This window comes from Chiloscyllium plagiosum, unplaced genomic scaffold, assembly GCF_037043375.1.
Source record: "Chiloscyllium plagiosum isolate Xiang-an unplaced genomic scaffold, Cpla_swu_hap1 HiC_scaffold_3, whole genome shotgun sequence".
Lineage (NCBI taxonomy): Eukaryota > Metazoa > Chordata > Chondrichthyes > Orectolobiformes > Hemiscylliidae > Chiloscyllium > Chiloscyllium plagiosum.
Genome location: NW_028270141.1, coordinates 161,672,554 through 161,692,546, shown reverse-complemented (window position 1 = coordinate 161,692,546; position 19,993 = coordinate 161,672,554). Strand labels below are relative to the sequence as shown.

The 19,993-nt window shown below is 47.9% G+C and overlaps 1 protein-coding gene across 1 annotated transcript in view; it reads right to left on the bottom strand.

Annotated features, from left to right (window-relative positions):
- Window positions 1–1,894: 1,894 nt before the first annotated feature.
- The window catches only part of LOC122548580 (GTP-binding protein 2), a 33,493-nt gene continuing 15,394 nt past the window's right edge, over window positions 1,895–19,993 (bottom strand). Inside the window, exons 2-12 of the mRNA XM_043687418.2 lie at window positions 19,799–19,825; window positions 16,470–16,654; window positions 15,207–15,315; window positions 14,038–14,235; window positions 12,956–13,130; window positions 11,544–11,763; window positions 8,197–8,332; window positions 7,537–7,595; window positions 3,579–3,750; window positions 3,035–3,199; window positions 1,895–2,928 (exon numbers count right to left, since the gene is read on the bottom strand). Coding sequence (XP_043543353.2) covers window positions 2,776–2,928; window positions 3,035–3,199; window positions 3,579–3,750; window positions 7,537–7,595; window positions 8,197–8,332; window positions 11,544–11,763; window positions 12,956–13,130; window positions 14,038–14,235; window positions 15,207–15,315; window positions 16,470–16,654; window positions 19,799–19,825 — 1,599 coding nt within the window. The 3' untranslated portion in view covers window positions 1,895–2,775. The remainder of the gene's footprint in view (window positions 2,929–3,034; window positions 3,200–3,578; window positions 3,751–7,536; window positions 7,596–8,196; window positions 8,333–11,543; window positions 11,764–12,955; window positions 13,131–14,037; window positions 14,236–15,206; window positions 15,316–16,469; window positions 16,655–19,798; window positions 19,826–19,993) is intronic.

Sequence of the window (19,993 nt, the reverse complement as noted above, 5' to 3'; positions counted from 1 at the left end):
AGACTTTCCAAAATGTATCACTTTGCATTTTCTGAATTAAATTCTATCTGCCATTTCTCCACCCAAGTCTCCGGCCAATCAATATCCTGAAAAAAGTTTGAGACATGACCTTCCCCACACAAAGTCATGCTATCTTTCACTAATAAGTCCAAATTTTTCTAAATGTGAGTAAATCCTGTGCCTAAATATCTTATCCAATACAGTGTCCTGTAATTTCCCAGATTATCCCTGTTCCTTAAAGAAAGGAACAACATTGACTATTCTCCAGTCCTCTAGGACCTTGCCAGTGACAAGGGGTTACAAAGGTTTCATTCAAGGCTCCAGCAATTTAATACTTCTTAAAATACCCAATACTTCTTTCTTGATATTACGATGCCCTAAAATATCAACAGCACCCTCCCAAAATATATTATCCATCTACCATGTCCTCCTTTATATGAATACTGAGGCTAAGTATTCATTAAAGATCTCATCCACTTCCTCCAGCTCCAGGCATAAATACCCTCCTTAGTCCTTGAGTGGATCTAACCTGTGTCTAGCAACCCACTTGTTCCAAATGTATAAAACACACTGGGATTTTCCTCAATCCTGTTCACCAAATTACACCAGCATCCAGTCACTCACACAGCCTTCTCCCAACACCCTTCGTGTCTGATTACTCAGCCAGTTTCTGATCCATCTTGCCAAGTTTCCCTCAGTTCTGTGTACTTTAATCCCCTCAGTCTCCCATGTGGGACTGTGTCAAAAGCTTTGGTAAAATCCAGATAAACGACATCAATTGAAATTCCCTCTCCACACTTGATCATGTTTTCAAAACATTCTAACAAATTTGTTAGACATGACCTCCCTCTGACAAAGCTATGCTGACTATCCCTAATTAACTAATGGCTTTCCAAGTGGGTATTAATTTGCTCCTTCAGAATTTTCTCCAATAGTTTCCCTATCACTGATGTGAGACTCACTGGTGTGTAATTGGTTCACTGGTTCATCTCTACCAATCTGTTAAAAAGTAGAACCACATCAGCCATCCTCCAGACCTCTGGCACTTTCCCTGTGGCCTGAGAGGAATTAATAATGTGCACCAGAGCCCCTGCATCAGCTCCCACAGCAGCCTGAGATGCAATTCATCTGGGTCAGGGGTTTTGTCTGTTCTTGAGCCCAACTTGGGAAAGTTGAAATCTCCTAATATAATTCCCGGATGATTACTCTTACAGTATTAGTGTCCTTACCACTGGAACACGTAGGACTTGAACCAGGTCTCCTAGACCAGAGCTGAGCAATATCATCTCTGAATAGGTTGATTAGAGTGTTACAAAATAGGACTAGAGTAGATAGATGCTCAATGACCAGTGCAGACACGATGAGTTGTAGGGCCTTTGTCCATGCTGTAAACATTCTGACTCTATGACAGCTCAGCTGAGATTATCTTTGTATTTCTGATCATTTGGGAGAGAAATGCAGGGGCCACTGTGACAAACAAGAACTTGGAGCAATTTCAGTACTGCTCTTGTTTTAATGCAACATCCAGTTGAGAATGACTGAATGGTTAATTTTAAAAATTCATTCATAGGATGTGGGCACCACTGGGTAATTAGTGCCGACCTAGTCAAAGGGCAGTTAAGAGTCATATATACTGCTTGGAGTCACATGCACACCAGACCAGGTAATGATGGCAGATTTGCTTTCCTAAAGTATATTAGTTTTTCCTGACAATCAGTAATGGTTTCACAGTCATCATTAAAACTCTGGGATTCAGAGTCTATTGAATTCAAATTTAATGCTCTGCCTGGTGGGATTCCAACCTGTACGCCCAGAACATTCCCAGGGTTTCTGGATTAATACTCTAGTGATAACACTGGGTCATTACCTCCCCTAAAGTAAGGAACATCAGAGAAACAGTGAATTAAACTTTTATTTAAAACAAATTTCTCTGTACATCTGTTATATACAGAAACACAATATACATGAACTGTCCTATATCACACATGAAAACTACCAGCTACCATTAGAAGGCACTGACTGGACTCAGTAAAATGAAGTCATGCCCCCAGCTGCAGACCAGAAACCGACTGCACAGCACTGGCTGCAAGGCAAACTAAAGAGATCCTTTTGTTCTCAGAGACCCTCCTGTTGGTGATCCCACCCTCAACATCCAACCACAAAAGACTGTTCCAGCACAGGGTTAGATTCAGAGTAAAGCTCCCTCGACACTGTCCCCATTAAAAACTGAGGACAGGAATAGCACAGGGTTACAGTCAAAGTAAAGGTCCCTCTGTGCTATTGAGGATTCTGCTGTTACCAGAGAGCGTTACTTTGGTAGAATGCCACTTTGAGGAGTCTAGCTTTGCCAATTGATGCTGAATTAGAGGCTGTGAAAAACCCTCAATGAACAGATTCCACAATGCAATAGTCCAGCCTAAAGCTCTGGAGGAAGCAGGTGGGTGCATCGCACAAAGCTTCCAGGTATGATTTGATAGTCTGCTTTGCCTGGCAGCATAAAGTGATAAATCAGCAGATGGGTACGAGATACAGAGTGAGAGAATGTTGGACTGAGAGAGCAGGGGCAAGAATTCTTCCAGCAAGGAGACACGGTAAAGGGTGCTTTGATCTTTAATCGGGTTGGAGATACTGGGGATGCCTTGAAGCTGAGTCAGTGACACAGGTAACGTTGTGTTTGAATGGGACCAGCTATTGCTGCTGGAAGTCAGTCTTGGGTTCACTGACGTTGCCTTGTGAGATGATCCCAGGGAACCATGTTCTCCAGTACACACGCACTCAGCACTTCAGTTCATCTAGAACCTTTGTCACGTGACCAATCCCTTTTGTCACTCCTTCCCGGAAGAGCAGCTTGGCTCCCACTTTCAGGTATTCCGGATGTTTAATAAAACGGAAACGGACAACGGCTTTCTCCCCTGTTCTCAAATCCTCCTGAAACAAGCAACTCCAGTCAGATTTCAGTGAGGGGGGGGGAGGGTTGGGGTAGGAGCCGAATGCATAATCTTGCTAATGCATGGTGGCTGGAACTATCACTTACCTTGCCATGGATCAGCTCCACAATGGCAGTCTGCCGTACATTACCAACGTGCACCGTCACCTGGAATCCCTTACGGAACGTCTTTGCGTGGAAGAGCAGTACAATCTCGGATTCAAACAGTGAGCTGACAGTTGGGTGCATCTCGAGACTCACCATTACCATGCCCTGGGCCAGAGACAGAGTTAATTAAAATCCAAGAGTTTTGACCCAAACTGATCGTGTTCTCCATCACTATTAACCCCAGCAGCGCGTGCAAAAGACAAGTGATCCATTCTCCAGGACAGTGACTCCACTGGGCAGGCCGTGCTCTCTAGAACAGCCTGAATAGATGGAGTTTATATTAAGTCAGTGCAACCAGCTGCTTCCTGGAGGAAGATGTGGCCTTTCATGCCCCTCCACAACCTGTATTCTAACTTTCCAAACTGCGCTTTGCTTGTCAAGATAATGGGCCTAACTTTAAAATGAGGAGCGTAGAGGTGCCAGAGCCCCTGGACTGCCTGAGGAACAGACAGTAGGCCAGGCCAATGCTGAACTGGATACCCACCTTACGCAGAAGGGCTCTGTCGAAGTTGCCCAGGGCCAGAGTAGCAGCCTGTCCTGCTCTCAGCACTCGACAAGCAGAACGGTTTCGCTGGATACTGCACACTTTCAGAGGCAGGAACTTGCCGTTGTCTGTGGGGCCCACAACCAGCTGCTCCCCTTCTCTGCAAATGCCACTAGAAGTGAGAGAGACAGAGAGAGATAAAACCATAGCCTTGAGGAGCTGTCAGTCAAAACAACCAGGGTGAGGGGTGAGGGATGATTTCAACTAACTCCTTACCCACCCGTTGAGGGATCCGAGGGCATGCAACTTGGCTTTCAAAGCTCCGATCTCTCACCAACCACCACAGCTCGGGGAGGGAGGGTCCAGATTCCCATCCCTGTGTGAGGGTGTCTTTCTGACACCAGCTGCCCCCCCCACCCCCGAAAAACCCAGCTTCAACATTAAGCTGCTGCCCACTTGTTCAAACTCCTCACTCCCACAACCAGAGGAAATCGTACCTCTGTATTCTCCTTGTTAAATGGATTAAATTGTTTACAATGACGAAAGCAATCTCCCATGCCCCAATCTTTTGAAGTCAGGCCATTACCAGCCCGGTCTGAGCCAGATACTCTCAAACCTTGCCCCTTTCACGCCCCCAGCCTCACTGTGCTGAAACCTCGCGGCTCTTAAACTCAATCTCCCTGTTAATGAAAGCCAAAACACCATATGCTTTCTTAACAACCCTATCCACTTGGGTGGCAACTTTGAGAGATCAATGCACTCGAACACCAAGATCCCACTGTCCCTCCACACTGCCAAGCATCCTGTCTTTAATCCTATATTCAGCATTCAAGTTCGACCTTCCAAAATGCATCACGTCGCATTTATCCAGGTGAACTCCATCTGCTATTTCTCAGCCCAGCTCTGCATCCTGCCTATGTCGCGCTGCAGCCTGCAGTAGCCCTCGATACTATCGACGGCACCTCCAACCTTTGTGTCATCGGCAAATTTACTAACCCACCCCTCAACCTCCTCATCCAAGTCATTTATAAAAACTACAAAGAGCAGAGGCCCAAGAACAGAGCCCTGTGGGACCCCACTCAACACTGGCCTCCAGGCAGAATACTTTCCATCTACAACCACTCTCTGCCTTCTGTCAGCCAACCAATTCTGAATCCAGAGTCAAATCTCCCTGTATCCCATATCTCCTGACTTTATGAATAAGCCTACTATGGGGAACCTTATCAAATGCCTTGCTGAAGTACATATACACCACATTCACTGCTCAACCTTCCTCGACAACCCCTCAAAGAACTCAATAAGATTTGTGAGGCATGATCTGCCCCTCACAAAGCCATGCTAACTGCCTTTAATCACTCTAAGCTTTTCCAAATAGTCATCAATCCTATCCCTCAGAATTCTTTCCAAAACTTTGCTGACCACAGACATAAGACTGACTGGTCTGTAATTGCCAGGGATTTCCCTATTACTCCTTCCAATCCTCCAATACAAATCCTGTGGACAGTGAGGAAGCAAAGATCTTCGCCAGCGGCTTAACAATCTCTTGCTTCCTGGAGCAGCCTCGGATAAATCTGGTCTGGCTCTGGGGACTTATCAATCTTAATGTTTTCCAAAATTTCCAGCACATCAACTTCATCAATCTCGATCTGTTCAAGGCTGTTTCCCTGCTCCTCAAAGTTCTCATTTACAACGGGTCCCTTTCCTTCGGTGAAAACCAAAGTAAAAAAGGAAGCATTTAGGGCTTCCCCTATCTGCTCAGACTCCACACCCAAGTTCCCTACGCTACCCCGATTGGCCCTACCTTCTCCCTGATCATTCTCTTACTCCTCACGTAAGAGTAAAATACCTTTGGGTTCTCCCTAATCCTTCCCGCCAAGCCTTTTTCGTGCCCCCTCCTGCCTCTCCTTAGTCCATTTTTAAACTCCTTTCTAGCAAGCCTGTAATCCTCTAAAGGTGTGCTACATCCTTGTTTCCTCCACCTTACGTAAGCTGCCTTCTTCCTTTTGATGAGAAGCTCCTCTGTTCTTGTCATCCAAGACTCCTTAATCTTACCCCTTCTTGCCTGTGGAAATTTATGCATCACTCGCAACAACTGCTCCTTAAACAGTTTCCACATGTCTGTTGTGCCCTGTGGACAGTTGCTCTCAAACTGTACTTCGCAACTCCTATCTATTAGCATCGTAATTTCCTTTTCTCCAATTAAATATCTTCCCTCGGTAACTGCTCCTTTCCCTCTCCAAGGCTATGGTAAATGTGAGGCAGTTGTGGTCACTGTCACCAAAGTGTTCTCCCACCGTGAGATCTGACACCTGTCCTGGCTCGTTTCCGAGCACCAAATCCAAAATGGCCTCTCCCCTCCTCAGTCTGTCTACATACTGAGTAAGGAAACCCTCCTGAACACACCTGACAGAAACGGCTCCATCCAAACCATCTGCACTAAGGAGGTTCCTGTCGATATTGGGAAAGTTGAAATCACCCATAACAACAACCCTGCTACATCTGCATTTTTCCCAAAATCTGCCTGCCTATGAGATTTTCAATCTCCCTACTGCTATTAGGGGGGTCTGTGGAAAACCCCCAATGAGGTGGCTGTGTCCTTGCTGTTCCTAACTTCCACTCATACTGACTCAGTAGATAAACCTTCAACAACCTTCGTTTCTGTAGCTGTGACTCACTCTCTGAATAGCAATGCTACACCCCCTCCTCTTTTTCTACCCTCCCTGCTCTTTTTCAAAGTTCTAAACCCTGGAACATCTAGCTACCATTCCTGCCCCTGTAAAACCCATGTATCAGTTATGGCCACAACAACATAGCCCCAAGTACTGATCCATGCTTGAAGTTCATCACTCTTATTTCTGACACTCCTTGCGTTAAAACAGACACACTTTAACCGATCCCTTTGTTTCATCGCGTGAGAAATCTTCCCAATAGATTCACTACATCCTGTCACTGCCCCATCTACAATTACCCCCTTCTCAGATAAGTAGCTCTGGTCCCACCCCCTTGCCAAACTAGTTTAAACCCTCCCGAACCACACGAGCAAATCTCCCACCCAGGACATTTATGCCCCTCCAGTTCAGGTACAACCCGTCCTTCATGTACAGGTCCCACCTTCCCCAGAAGGTATCCCAATGGTCTAGGTACCTGAAGCCCTCCCTCCTGCACCAGCCTCGCAGCCATATGTTAAGCTGCACTCGCTGCCAGTTCCACACCTCATTATCTCGTGGCAAACCTGAGAACACTACTCTACTCGTCCAACTCTTCAGCTTCCAACCTAGCTCTCTTTAGCCACTTTTCAGATACTCAATCCCTTTCGCCACTTTGTCATTGGTGCCAATATGTACCGTGAGTTCTGGCTGCTCACCCTACCCCTTCAGAATCTTGTCAACCTTATCAGCAACATCCCGGACCCTGGCACTGGGGAGGTGACATACCTTCCAGGAGTCCCATTCCTGACCACAAAATCTCCTGTCAATCCATCTAACTATAGAGTCCCCTACCACTAGCGCTTTTCTAGTCTCACCCCTTCCCTTCTGAGCCACAGTGCCAGGCTCAATGCTAGAAACCTGACAAGTATGGCTTTCCCCTGGTAGTCCCCACCAGCAATATCCAAAACGGTATACTTATTGCTGAGGGGAATGGCCACAAGGGATGCCTGCCTTATCTGTTGGTTCCCTTTCCTCCCCGACAGTAACCCAGCTGTCCTTATCCTGTGTCTGAGGAGTGACCACCTCCCTGTACATCCTCTCAACTTCCCCCTCAGCCTTCCGGATGATCCACAGTTCATCCAGCTCCAGTGGCTCTTTGAAAATTAAACAACTTCTACAAACACCATTTTCAGCGAGTTCTATCTTCAACCATATAGTCCCAGCTGTAGACAGCCTAAGCATCCCGTTCTTTCACAAACTCCAGCAATGGGCCCAGAAGAGACAGTTGGAAACAGTTGGGACATACTTACCTGTACAAGGTCCCACCAACAACTGTCCCCACATCAGGGACAGAGTAGATTTCATCAACCTGGAGGAGATATAGGAACAAGAGATCATAAACTTCACAATTGGCTAACGCTATCTGAAATGTTTCCAACCCATTCCCTTCCATACCAACAAACTACAGTGCTTGACAAGACAAAACAGAGGGAGATCAACTTTGGGAGCACCGCCCGAGCGTCAGCGCCGAAGGAGTGCCGCACCGTCCTAGTGTCGGCGCCGAGGGAGCGCCGCGCCGTCCGAGCGTCGGCGCCGAGGGAGCGCCGCGCCGTCCGAGCGTCGGCGCCGAGGGAGCGCCGCGCCGTCCGAGCGTCGGCGCCGAGGGAGCGCCGCGCCGTCCGAGCGTCAGTGTTGAGAGGGTGCTGAACTGATGGAGGGTCAGCACTAAGGGGCACATGTACATCCATTTTATTTTAAAGAATCCCCAGGTATTATTTGAAGGTGTCCAGTACCCTGGTCAATAACTATCCCATAACCGACATTCCTTAATGAAATAATGATTAAATGCCATTTGAGACAGCTGGATGTAAATTGTCTGTTTCCTGCATTACAGCTGTTGTTGTAAATGCAGGTTGTTTCTATTGCCTGGAGATACAGAGTCAGGTAATCTCCCTCGCAGATCCATTTACCTGAAACTCAGTCAGTTGCTGCATGAGCTCCTCCTGTTGCTTACTGTTGGTTAATGGTGGCAGCACATTGAGAAATACTTTCAGCATATCCAGGTTGATGCCACTCACACTCGACAGGGTAAATATTGGAGTGATGCTAAACAGAACAAAAAAAAAAGAGATTAACGGAGAAGTAAAATACATCCATTCAGGTTAGATAGGCAGTGGCGGACAATCTCTGCAGCGTCTGTGCAGAGAGTAGCAAAGCAGCAAAAGAAACATGCAGGGAGCCAAGAACAACAATTGGGTCAATGATGGGGAGAAAGATGATGATGTTCGAGCTCAGAGTGTTAAATAACTACATGACTATTGCTTCCTCCTTGATTCTTTGCTGGGACACGGGCAGTACACACGATGCCGGCAGCAGCTGGCTTACCCAAAGTCTCTTAAACTGAATGGCTCACTTAGTCATTTCAGAAGGCAGTTCACAGGGAGTGGATCTGGAGTTTTTTTTAATAAGAGATGATCACCTCAAACATACAACCCAACATTAAACCTCAATTCCACCAGCTGTGCTGGGATTTGAACTAGTGACCTTAGACCTCTGCATTTCTATTCAATGGCATTACTCACGACACCACAGCCTCTCATACAGCAAACACCAGTGATGCAGCTATAGTGGAACACTGTTCCACATCGTCAGGCTGATGCCATTGCCAAGGTATGTCCTGTACATAAAAAGCAGGACAAATCCAACCCAGCCAATTACCGCCCCATCAGTCTCCCCTCAATCCTCAGTAAAGTTTTGGAAGGGGTCAGTAACAGCACTATCAAGCATCACCCGCTCAGCAATAATCTGCTCAGTGACACCCAGTTTGGGTTCCCCCAGGGTCACTCAGCTCCTGACCTCATTCCAGCCTTGGGTCAAACATGGACAAAAGAGCTGGATTCCAGAGGGGAGGGGAGAGGCTGCATTCGACAGAGTGGAGCAAAGGGGACTGCTTGATCGACACCGCATCCACTCCCTCTACCACTGATGCTCAGTAGCAGCACTGCATACTATCTACAAGATGCACTGCAGGAATTCACTGAAGATTCTTAGCCAGCATCTTCCAAACCCATGACCACTTCCTCCTAAAAGGACAAGAGCTGCAGATATATAGGAACACTACCCCTGTAAGTTCCCCTCCAAGCCACTCACCATTCTGACACGGAAATATATCACTGCTCCTTCAGTGTCCCCTCCTAGGTGAAAATTGTGCAATTCCCTTAAGAGCATTGCAGGTCAACCCACAGCATATGGATTTCAATGGTTCAAGACGACAACTCACCACCACCTTCCCAAGGGCAACTAAAGGACGGGAGATAAATGCTGGGACCAGCCGGCGACACCCAAGTCACTGAATGAAAAACATTTTTCGAGAAAAGGTTGAAGGAGTTGGGCCTTTATCAACGGGAGCCTAGAAGAACATGATGATCTTATTAAACACGTGTCCCTGCGGGAGACGTGACAGGGTGGATATGGAAAGGATGTTTTCCCTCGTGAATGGAACTGAAATGAGGGACAGAGTTTTAAAATAAGAGGTGCCCCATTTAATATGGAAATTAGGAAGCTGTCTGCCTCTTTCTTCAAATGGTCATCCAAGCACCTTTCAAAGGCTATGAGGTTTCCTGGCTCAACTCCCCTCCCAGGTAGTGCATTCCAGACCCCCACCACCTTCTGGGCGAAAATCATTTCCCTCAAAATCCCTTTCACCCCTCCAAACCTCACTTAAAATTATTCCTCTTCGTTACTGACCCTTCGACTAAGGGAAACAGCTGCTCTCTCCCCACCCAGTCCATGCCCCTCGTTATCTTACACACCTCGATCAGTCCCCCCTCAGCCTTCTCTGCTCTAAAGAAACCAGCCTGAGCTTATCCAGCCTCTCTTCATCACTGAGATACTCCATTCCAGGGAGTATCCTGGTGGATCTCCCTCTGCACCCTCTCCAGTGTAATCCCATCCTTCCTATAGAGTGGGGACCAGAACCGCACACAGTACTCCAGCTGTGGCCCTAACCAGAGGGCTGTCCAACATCACCTCCCTGCTCTCTCAACTTCTGCAATGACTGATAAATGCAATTGTCCCATATTCCTTCTAAACTCCCCTATTAACCTGTCCCCCATCTTCAGGGGCCTGTGGACAGACACCCCAAGTTCCTCTCAGCTTGCTCTTGTGCTACTACTCACGGAGTATTCCCTTGGCTTGTTCCTTTTTCCAAAGTGCATCAGGGTTAAACTCCATGTGCCACTAATTTGCCCAATTGATTCATATCTTCCTGTAACCTAAGACCGTCTTCCTCATTGTCAACCACCTGGCCAATCCTCATATCATCTCCTATTATCGTATCTCCTACATTCTTATCCGTGTTGTTTATGAATATCATGAACAGTAAGGGACCCAGCATGGATCCCTGTGGGCCGCCACTGCACACGGGCTCCAGGCACACAAACAGTCTTCTTCCACTACCCTCTGTCTCCTGTCTCTAAGCTAATTCCAGATGCAACATGCCAAGATACCCTGAACACCATCAGCTTTTACCTTCTGTATCAGTTTCCCCTGTAGGACCTTGTCAAAGGCCGCACTGAAATCCATATCAACTGCACGATCCTCATCTACACAGTTGGTCACCACCTTGAAAAATTCAATCAAATTTGTTAGGCATGCCCTCCCTCTGACAAAGCTGTGCTGACTATCCCTGAGAAAACTTTGCCTCTCCATTGGCTTTAATTCAGAATTTTCTCCACTAGTTTCCCCACCTGTTTTGCTGTAGATTTACACAGAGGTCACTGTTCCCAGTCTACTTTGGTCAGATTTTGCTGTATCTTGCACACCATCTTCTTCCTTTTCAGTAACAAATTTAAACTGTATGGTGTTGTGGTCACTATCACCAAAGTGCTCTCCCACTGTCACCTCGAACACCTGTCTAACTCTGAACGGTGGAGCAGGGACTGGGTAGCTGATTGCTGTCCTTCCTCTGTATGTTTGTAAAACCTGGTCTCAATCTTGGTGAGCATGATGACTACCATTGATTGTTTGAAAAACACATCTGCTTAACTACCCTCTGAAATGGCTAAGTGAATCACTCCGTTCAGGAGGTGATCAGGAATGAATGCGAGACTTACCAGTGATCTCCATGCCATAAGAAAAGATAAACAAATGAAAGCTCACGTTACTGGACCAAAGCAGGAACTGAGAGGGGAGGGGAGAGCGCGGCAGAGAGCAGCGGCAAGAGCCCGAGCGAGGCTGGTGATGGTGAAGCTGAATGTGTACTTTGCTGACTGAGAACCCTAGTGCTGTCCTGGTGCATTTCCGAACCAGTCCTTACCTGGGAGACTGTGCAAACTGCTGAGCGGCAGTTACTGCATCATCACTGCTTGACACAAGCAGGGGAACTTTGTTACATCCTGGCTGCTTCAGGACCAGTTCCAACTGTTTGACGGTGCGATCAATGGTAGCCTTTGTGCACAAGTCGACCTTACTGATAACAATGAAGAAGGGCACTTTGAGAGCCATGGCCAAGCCCAGGTGCTCACGTGTAGTGCCAGCTGCAGACATAAGACAACAGTAAGGGACAAAGAGTCAGTGGTGTTAAAACAGCAGCATGTGACCAGATCAGAGTGAGCCAGCAAGGGTCCCTGATCCATCAATGAATTTCCAGAAACTGGGAACACAAGGGGAAATACCTCAGCAGTCACCCAGCTGCAATGAGTTGCACCATGTCAAAGCACTGAGCCCCTGTGAGCACTCAAACCAGACTGACCAGAGCCCAGTTCTCCAGGGCATCAGCTGGCCAGTCCTGGCAAATGGGACAGAATGTGACACTGGAACAGGAATAGGCCATTGTGCTCAAACCTGTTTCAACTCAATCTTCCACTTCAGCACCATTCTCCGGCCCCACCCTGTCTCCCTTCATGTTTTTAACATGCAGAATGCTATTGCTCTTTGTGTTAAACATACTCAGTAACTTGGTCTCTGCTGCCTCTGGTTCACCACCCTCTGAGGGAAGAAATTCCACTTAAACGATATGCCCCTTACCCTGAACCCCCTTGTTTCAATCCCCTACCTACCAGGGTGGTATACCCTGCCTGTCTACCCTGTCGAGCCCTGCTTTATGTTTCAATGAGATCACCAGTCATTCTTCAAAACCCAAGAATGCGGATCCAGTCTCCTGACTGAACAGTGCTACGAGCCTGGCAGGAACATTCTGGCAGGGCTGTACTGAGAACAGTTGGCCACTCAAATTGACCTAACCCTATAGGTCAGTTCCTGAATGGACAGGAAGTCATTTCTCTTTCTTTTAGGGAGGAGAGAGAATGCGTGAGATGAAGAGTGAGCAATAAGGATAGAGAGGAGAAAGGGCTGTTGCATTGCATTTGGGACTCCACGAACACTGAACACAACTCTACAGTTCAGTGATGAACCATTTTCCACGTGAGGGGTTTGCTTGCAACAAGGAATTCCAGCATCAGTCTGAACGGTGAGACTGATAGACCTCAGCACAGTTGCTCTGAACTACTGGCTCCCACTCAGGATTCATCCCTTGCCAACTTTCCCCACATCATCACAATGGAAGAGCTGATTTAGCCTGAGCCTACTCTCCAACATTCAAGAATGGTCACCTGATAACAGAGCTCAATGGATAGTGATCAGGAGCACTGACTGATCTTATTCAGTGGCCCTGTACCACACACCCATTCCCAGCATCCTATTATCATACCATCTCCCCAGAGAACATACCTATGCCAGTGTTGGCACTGACAACAAGCATGGCAAAGTCAGGGCAGTAGCTTGTGAGGCCGAAGATTGTGGTTTTTAGGTACTTGTGGTGCCCTGCCAGGTCAATAAAGGTGATCATTTTCGAGGCACTTTCACAGATGACCTCTGCTGTCCGGGAATCACTGTAATTCACCACCTACAGTGAGACACAAGCAGCACAATATAGAAACATGACTCCTGAGAACAAATACTGACAATGTAATGAGTGGCGAGCTGACAGGACCCAGTGTGATCCAGTACCTGGTCATGAGTGGATCTTAAACAGCAAACCACTAATCATTCTCCTGGGAGCACAGTGCCAGTGCCATTCAATATCAGAGTTCAAAGATCAACAGCACCACCAGCAGCTCAGAGGCAGTCCCATCTCAGGCCATCCAGCTCTTTGAACCAGTGTTACCCTCTCAGGGAGGGAGGAATGGACGGGCGGCTGCACGCTTCCCACATTGTGGGGACGTCGCTGGACAGACTGCCTGGGGACATGGGGTCCCCAGCAGTTGAGATGAATTGAATTTCAATTCACAAACCTGCTCTCAGTAATGGTGACTCAAATATAACATTCATTGATCACTGGGAATATTCTTCAGGGAAGGAAATCTTCCATAGTCAGTCTGGCCTCATGCACTCCAAACCCAAGTGACAACACTCAGTTCAAGGGCAACTAGGAATGGGTAAATGCTGACTTCGCCCAAACCCCAAAGGGAAGAGAAGGCAGCCAGAAACACCCGGGAATACTCTTTACTGCTCACGAAGCCTAGGGAAGGGGGTCAGGCTCTGTCATGTACATCACACTGTGAGCACCAGGTGAGTGAACTTTCATGGTTAATGTAGCTGACATTTCACTGTCATCTCCAATTTTCTTGGCAGTGGAGGGGGAGCTATCTTCCTAAACCATTGCAGTCCAAGTGCACAGCTGTACTGCAATCACACCAGGCCTAGAAACCTTCACAAAGTAAAGGAGAAGATGCGAAACACTGGTCGAGGCCTGCTGCTTCCTCAGTGAGCCCCAGCAGCTCAGTATAACACAGGCTGAGTCCCAGGCCTACCTCGCCCTTGCTGTTGAATCCCAGGATCTCGAAGCTGATGCTGGATGTTCGGCCGGACTGGATCTCATGCAGATGTCTGAACAGGTTCAGGCGTGCTCGCCCACGGCCATTATCCAGCTCGCCTTGTGTCAGCACACCTAGCAGGGTTGACTTCCCTGAGTCCACATTGCCCAGAACTGCCACCCGCAGGTCAAGAAACTGCAATGGAATCCAAGAGTGAACATTACAGTCACCTCAAGAAGAGATGCTCAGAAAGCAGGGATATCCTTTCAAATATCTCCTTACTCAAACTTCAGTCACAGAGGACATTGCTGCACAAAATTATTTTTTAATACTCCAAATTACAGACAACACTACAGCATTTTAAATCTTGGGTTTTTTTGCTGATCAATGCCCTTGCAAATATTCCCAGCCTGAAGGTGACACTGAGCCGTGTCCCATCCTGGGAGACAGTCCTGCTGCTTCTCTCTGATCCTGTATCTGCAATGCCCCTGGAGTAGCCGAGCCCTTTGCTGGTTGATGTTGACTTAGAGCCCTCCTGACCTCTGGAATGATGAGGGTACAGCTCTCTCAGTTAACAGCTGTGAGGCTAGTCTGCATTTTGAACATAATGTCATGCCAGCACAAACAGCCTGAATGTAGGACTTTTACAGAGAGAGGGTGATAGGACAGTCACTCATCACTTATTCATTCAATTTTAGAAAAAAAGAAGTGCACTCGATTCTATCGAAATGTGGAGCAAGGGGGTTGACAGTGTGGCTAATTATGTTCCCCTTTATGGGAAAGTCTGGAACTGGGAAGAGCTGGGGAATGATGGAGTGAATTTGACAGTAACTTCCTGGAGGGGTGTTAAACCATTGATTTGGGCCTGTAGAGCAGTGAATGCTGGGTGACTGACTTCGATGAGAAGCTTTAACAGTCAACTGGTGGGGCAGGAAACGAAGTTCAGGCCACAACCTCGAAGAGTCGAGGAGTAAGCTTGAGGGGCTGAATAGCTTCTTCATGCTCCTAATTCTCATCACCTCACCATGTGAGCATTGATCTCCCCAGACTGTTGGCAAGACACTGCCGCCTAGCTGGATGTCTGCTTTAGCTGCTGTTTGTTGGTAGGGCTGCAAGGTACCGAGGAGGATGGGGGTGTGGGGAGTGGCGGTCTGTCAGGGGCGTACCTGCTGATCATCGGGAACTTTCCGGATCAAAACCTCAGCTATCCGCCTCGGGGAGTCCATGTCATATTCCACATTACGCTCTCGGAGGATTGTGATATCTGCTCCAACCCTGCACACAACAAGCAACAACTTAGATACAAGGTGAACTAGAGCAACCATCAATCTAACACACATCACTTCCACAGAGAACTGAAAACAGACCAAACTGGATGGCAGGCTATGTTAGGAGGAGACTGCAAGAGGATGTGCACAAGATTGAGAATGGGTTCAGACATTGAAGATGGGGGGATGAAACAAAGAAGCGGCAGAGAAAGCGAAAAGATAAAATATTTCCAAACTAGTGAGGGGCTGGGAAGTGCAGGTGTCTAGTGACTGGGTGGATCTTGCCTAGAATGTGGTGGAACAAACAGAGGGGGGGAGAGGGGAAGAGAGGAGAGCTGGGGGGACGGGTGGAAGGGAGTGGGCGACGGGTGGAAGGGGAGAGCGGGGGACGGGTGGAAGGGGAGAGCGGGGGACGGGGAGAGCGGGGGACGGGTGGAAGGGGAGAGCGGGGGACGGGTGGAAGGGGAGAGCGGGGGACGGGTGGAAGGGGAGAGCGGGGGACGGGTGGAAGGGGAGAGCGGGGGACGGGTGGAAGGGGAGAGCGGGGGACGGGTGGAAGGGGAGAGCGGGGGACGGGTGGAAGGGGAGAGCAGGGGACGGGTGGAAGGGGAGAGCAGGGGACGGGTGGAAGGGGAGAGCGGGGGACGGGTGGAAGGGGAGAGCGGGGGACGGGTGGAAGGGGAGAGCGGGGGACGGGTGGAAGGGGAGAGCGGGGGACGGGTGGAAGGGGAGAGCGGGGGACGGGTGGAAGGGGAGAGCGGGGGACGGGTGGAAGGGGAGAGCGGGGGACGGGTGGAAGGGGAGAGCGGGGGACGGGTGGAAGGGGAGAGTGGGGGACGGGTGGAAGGGGAGAGTGGGTAAGTGGAAGTTGGTGGTGACCGCTGCTTCTCTCTGTGTCTGTGAGCACTGGAACCACAGCCAGTGAATGTGTGCTCACGGCTGAGTCTGGGAAACAATTCATCAACAAGGAAGTCCCGGGTTAGGGGACAGGCAGCTGGGGCCACATTCTGATCAGTCATCAGCTATATCAATTGGGTGCAGCACACTTGAGGAACAACCCTCTCCTGCCCCTTGCTCCTCTTGTTGCTATGCTGATTCAGTGGAACTGAGCCTGAGTTGTTTCCGCTCACATTCACCCATTACGATTGAGACACCACTTACTTTTCAGCCATTCTGCGGAGCGTTTTCAGAGAGGCTCGCAGCTCTTCCTCAGACAGGCCAACTAGGAGACCATTGTCCTCAACCCCGATCTGATAGACAGCTTCTCCCCGACCCTCCTGCAATCGCCACTTCATCTGGGTGACCAAGTGCTCAAAGCGATACTGGGAAGGATTCACCAACTTCAGCTGGAACAAAAGAGAAGAAACTGACAACACCGATACAGTGAGATACCTGGCAGGAACAGTATCAACAGTTCAGCAACATCAGGAACTCTCCTGCTCTGTTCAGCATATTCAGACAAAACAACTAGACTAATGTATTGCAGGCTAACCGATATCAGCCGAAACAGACATGATCTAAAACCCATCAGCACAGTCGTCCAACTATGTAAACAGGTTCACACCCTCTTCACCAGCCTGTACAATGATAACCCTTTCCCTAATACATACCCACACGTCAGAGCAACTCACCTCAATCTGAAGGTCAACATTCAACCCACAAACTCCACCAACAGTCCAGATAGCCTGAATTTGCTGTTGGTTATTTCAGGGATCTTTCAGAGCAGAAACCAGCAGTTACCTTCGCCCAGATAACAGTCAGCTTTCCCAAGCTCAGCCTCTGCCCACAACAGCTACTTCACGACTGCTCTCTAAAATGACATGCTAACTGTTGAGACACTCAGATTTTCACTCGGCTCAAAAAGCTCACTGTCTCTTTTTCTCTTTCTCTCTACAGAAGCTGCCAGACTTGCCAAGTTTCTCCAGCAATTTCAGATTTTATTTGTTTCAGATCTGCATTAACTTTCCTTTAGAAAGGGAAATAGACCTCATGGAATAGAATTGAAAGGGAGAAGCTGGAATCAGCTGTAACGGGATTACCACAGGGTAAAGGGAACTACAAAGACAAGAGGGAACGTTGACCAGCATTAATTGGAAGGGGAGTCTAGCAGGGAAGACAATGGGGCAGCAATGGCAGGGGTTTCAGGAGGTGTTTCAGGAGGAAGAGCAGAAGTGCATCCCAAGAAGAAACCTACTAATGGGGTGAGGAAGCAACCGTGGCCGACAAGGGAAGTCAGGGACAATATAAAAGCAAAAGAGAATGCATAGATTGCGGGGAAGCTGACAAAACCAGCAGAGGATAAATCAAAAAGTAAAAAGGGGAGAAATAAAGAAATATGAGGGCAAGCAAGCTAGTTATGTAAAACATCGCATGAGTTTTTATTTAGGTATCTGAAAGGTTGGGGGGGGGAGTGGACATTAGACTGCTGGAAATTGAGGCTGGAGGGGTAGTAATGGGGAACAAAGAAATGGCGGAGGAACAGGGTCAGGACTTTGCATCAGTTTACACAGGGGAGGAGAACTTTGAGAGAGTCAGGGGCAGAGGTGAGTGTAGTGGTCATCACTGAGGTGAGGGTGGTGCTGGGGAAACGGAAAGGTCTGAAGGTGGATAAATCCCAAACCAGATGGGCAACACCCCAGAGCTTTGAAGAAGACAGCTGAAGAAATAACAGAGATTTTGTGGGATCTTTCAGGATTCACTGGAGTCAGGAGGGTCCCAGAGGAACTGGAAAATGGTTAATGTATTGCCCCTTTTAAAGAGAGGGAAAGGCAGAAGACAAGAAACTGATGGTCAGTTGGTCTGACCTTGGTCGTGGGGAAGATTTTAGTGTTCATTATTAAGGATGTGATTACAGAGTATTTGGAAGTGCAGAGTAACATAAGTCAGAGTCAGCGTGCCTTTGTCAAGGGGAGGTCACACTCAACAAATCTGCTTGAGGTAATGAGCAAGTTAGACAAAGGAGAGCTAGCGGGGGTGATCGGTTTGGATTTCCAGAATGCCTTTGACGAGGTACCACAAGGCTGCAAAATAAACTGAAGAGCCCATGGTGTTAGCAGCAAGGTACTGCTTTGGATAGAGGATTGGCTGACTGGCAGAAGGTAGAGAGTAGGCATAGAAAGGTATTTTTCAGGATGGCAGCTGGTGACTAATGGAATTCCATGGGGTCAGTGTTGGGACCACAACTATTCACATTATACATTAACAATTTGGACATGGGAACTGGCGACATTGATGCTAAGTTTTCAGATGACACAAAGCTAGGTGGGGAGTCAGTAGTACTGAGGAAGCGGGGAGGCTACAGAAGCACTTGGGACAGGCTAGGAATGTGGGCAAAGAAGTGACAGATGGGATACAATGTTGGAAAGTGAGAGTCTTGTGTACTGTGGTAGGAATAAAAACAAAGTGTAGCCTATTTTCTAAATGGGAAAAAGCTTCGGAAATCTCAGTTCAGGAGTCTCTAAGGTTGATAATGCAGGTTCAATTGGTAGTTGGTAGCTAGTGTTCATTTCCACAGGATTGGAACACAAGAGCAGAAGTTGAGGAAGGTTACTGGACCCAAAACATTCTCTGATTTTTCTTCAGATGCTGCCAGACCTGCTGAGATTTTCCAGCAACGTCTGTTTTTGTTCTATAGCATCTACAGCATTACTTTGTACTTGGAGTGGAGAAAGATGAGGGATGATGATTACAGAGTACTGAGATGGCTGGAGAAGATGTCTCCACCAACTGCACAGATTAAGACCGGAGGGCACAGCCTCAGAGTGAAGGGACAAACAACTCTTTCAAACTGAGATGAGGAGTTCCTTCAGCTTGTGAGTGGTGAATCTGTGGACCTCAATGCCATAGAGGGGTGTGGAGACAAAAAAACAATTGCAGTTGCTGGAAGCCAAGGTAGACAAGCAGGAGGCTGGAAGAACACAACAAGCCAGGCAGCATCAGGAAGGAAGAGAAGTCGATGTTTTGGGTGCAACCCTTCAGGATTGGGGCCCCAGTACTGAAGGGTTACACCCAAAACGTCGTCTTCTCCACCTCCTGTGCTGCCTGGCTTGTTGTGTTCTTCCAGCCTCCTGCTTGTCTACCTCTGCAGAGGGCTGCGGAGGCCAAGTCATTTGAGTGTTTTTAAGGCAGAGGTTCTTGCAGCATCTGTGGAGAAAGCAGAATTATTGCTTCAGATCCAGTGATCCTCCTTCAGAATTGAAGTGTTACTGGACCCAAAACATGAACTCTGATTTCTCTCTCAGCGCTGCTGAGCTTGCCCAGCAATTTAGAGTCTTTAAAAAAAAAAATTTGTTTTTGTTTCTGATTTCCACCATCGACAGTTCTTTCATTTTGCCAAATAAACAGGTTCTTGATTAATAAGGAGATCAAGGGTTACAGAGAGAATGGTGGAGCAGACCCAATGGGCTGAATGGTCTAATTTTGCTCCTCTATCTTATGGTCTTTATGCTTCAACAAACTCACAGTAAACACGACAAAGCTGCTGTGCTCACCTTGTATTCGATGTTTCCCTCTTCAGCCTGAAATTGAAAAGATATGGTTACTTCATATGTACTAAGACCTGGATTCCAGATAAGCCAGTGATTAAACATCCCCGACCAATCGCTCCATGGTGATATGTTTCTTAATTTGCTCCCAGGATGTGGGTTCTCTGGCTAGGCCAACATTTATTATCAATCCCAAACTGC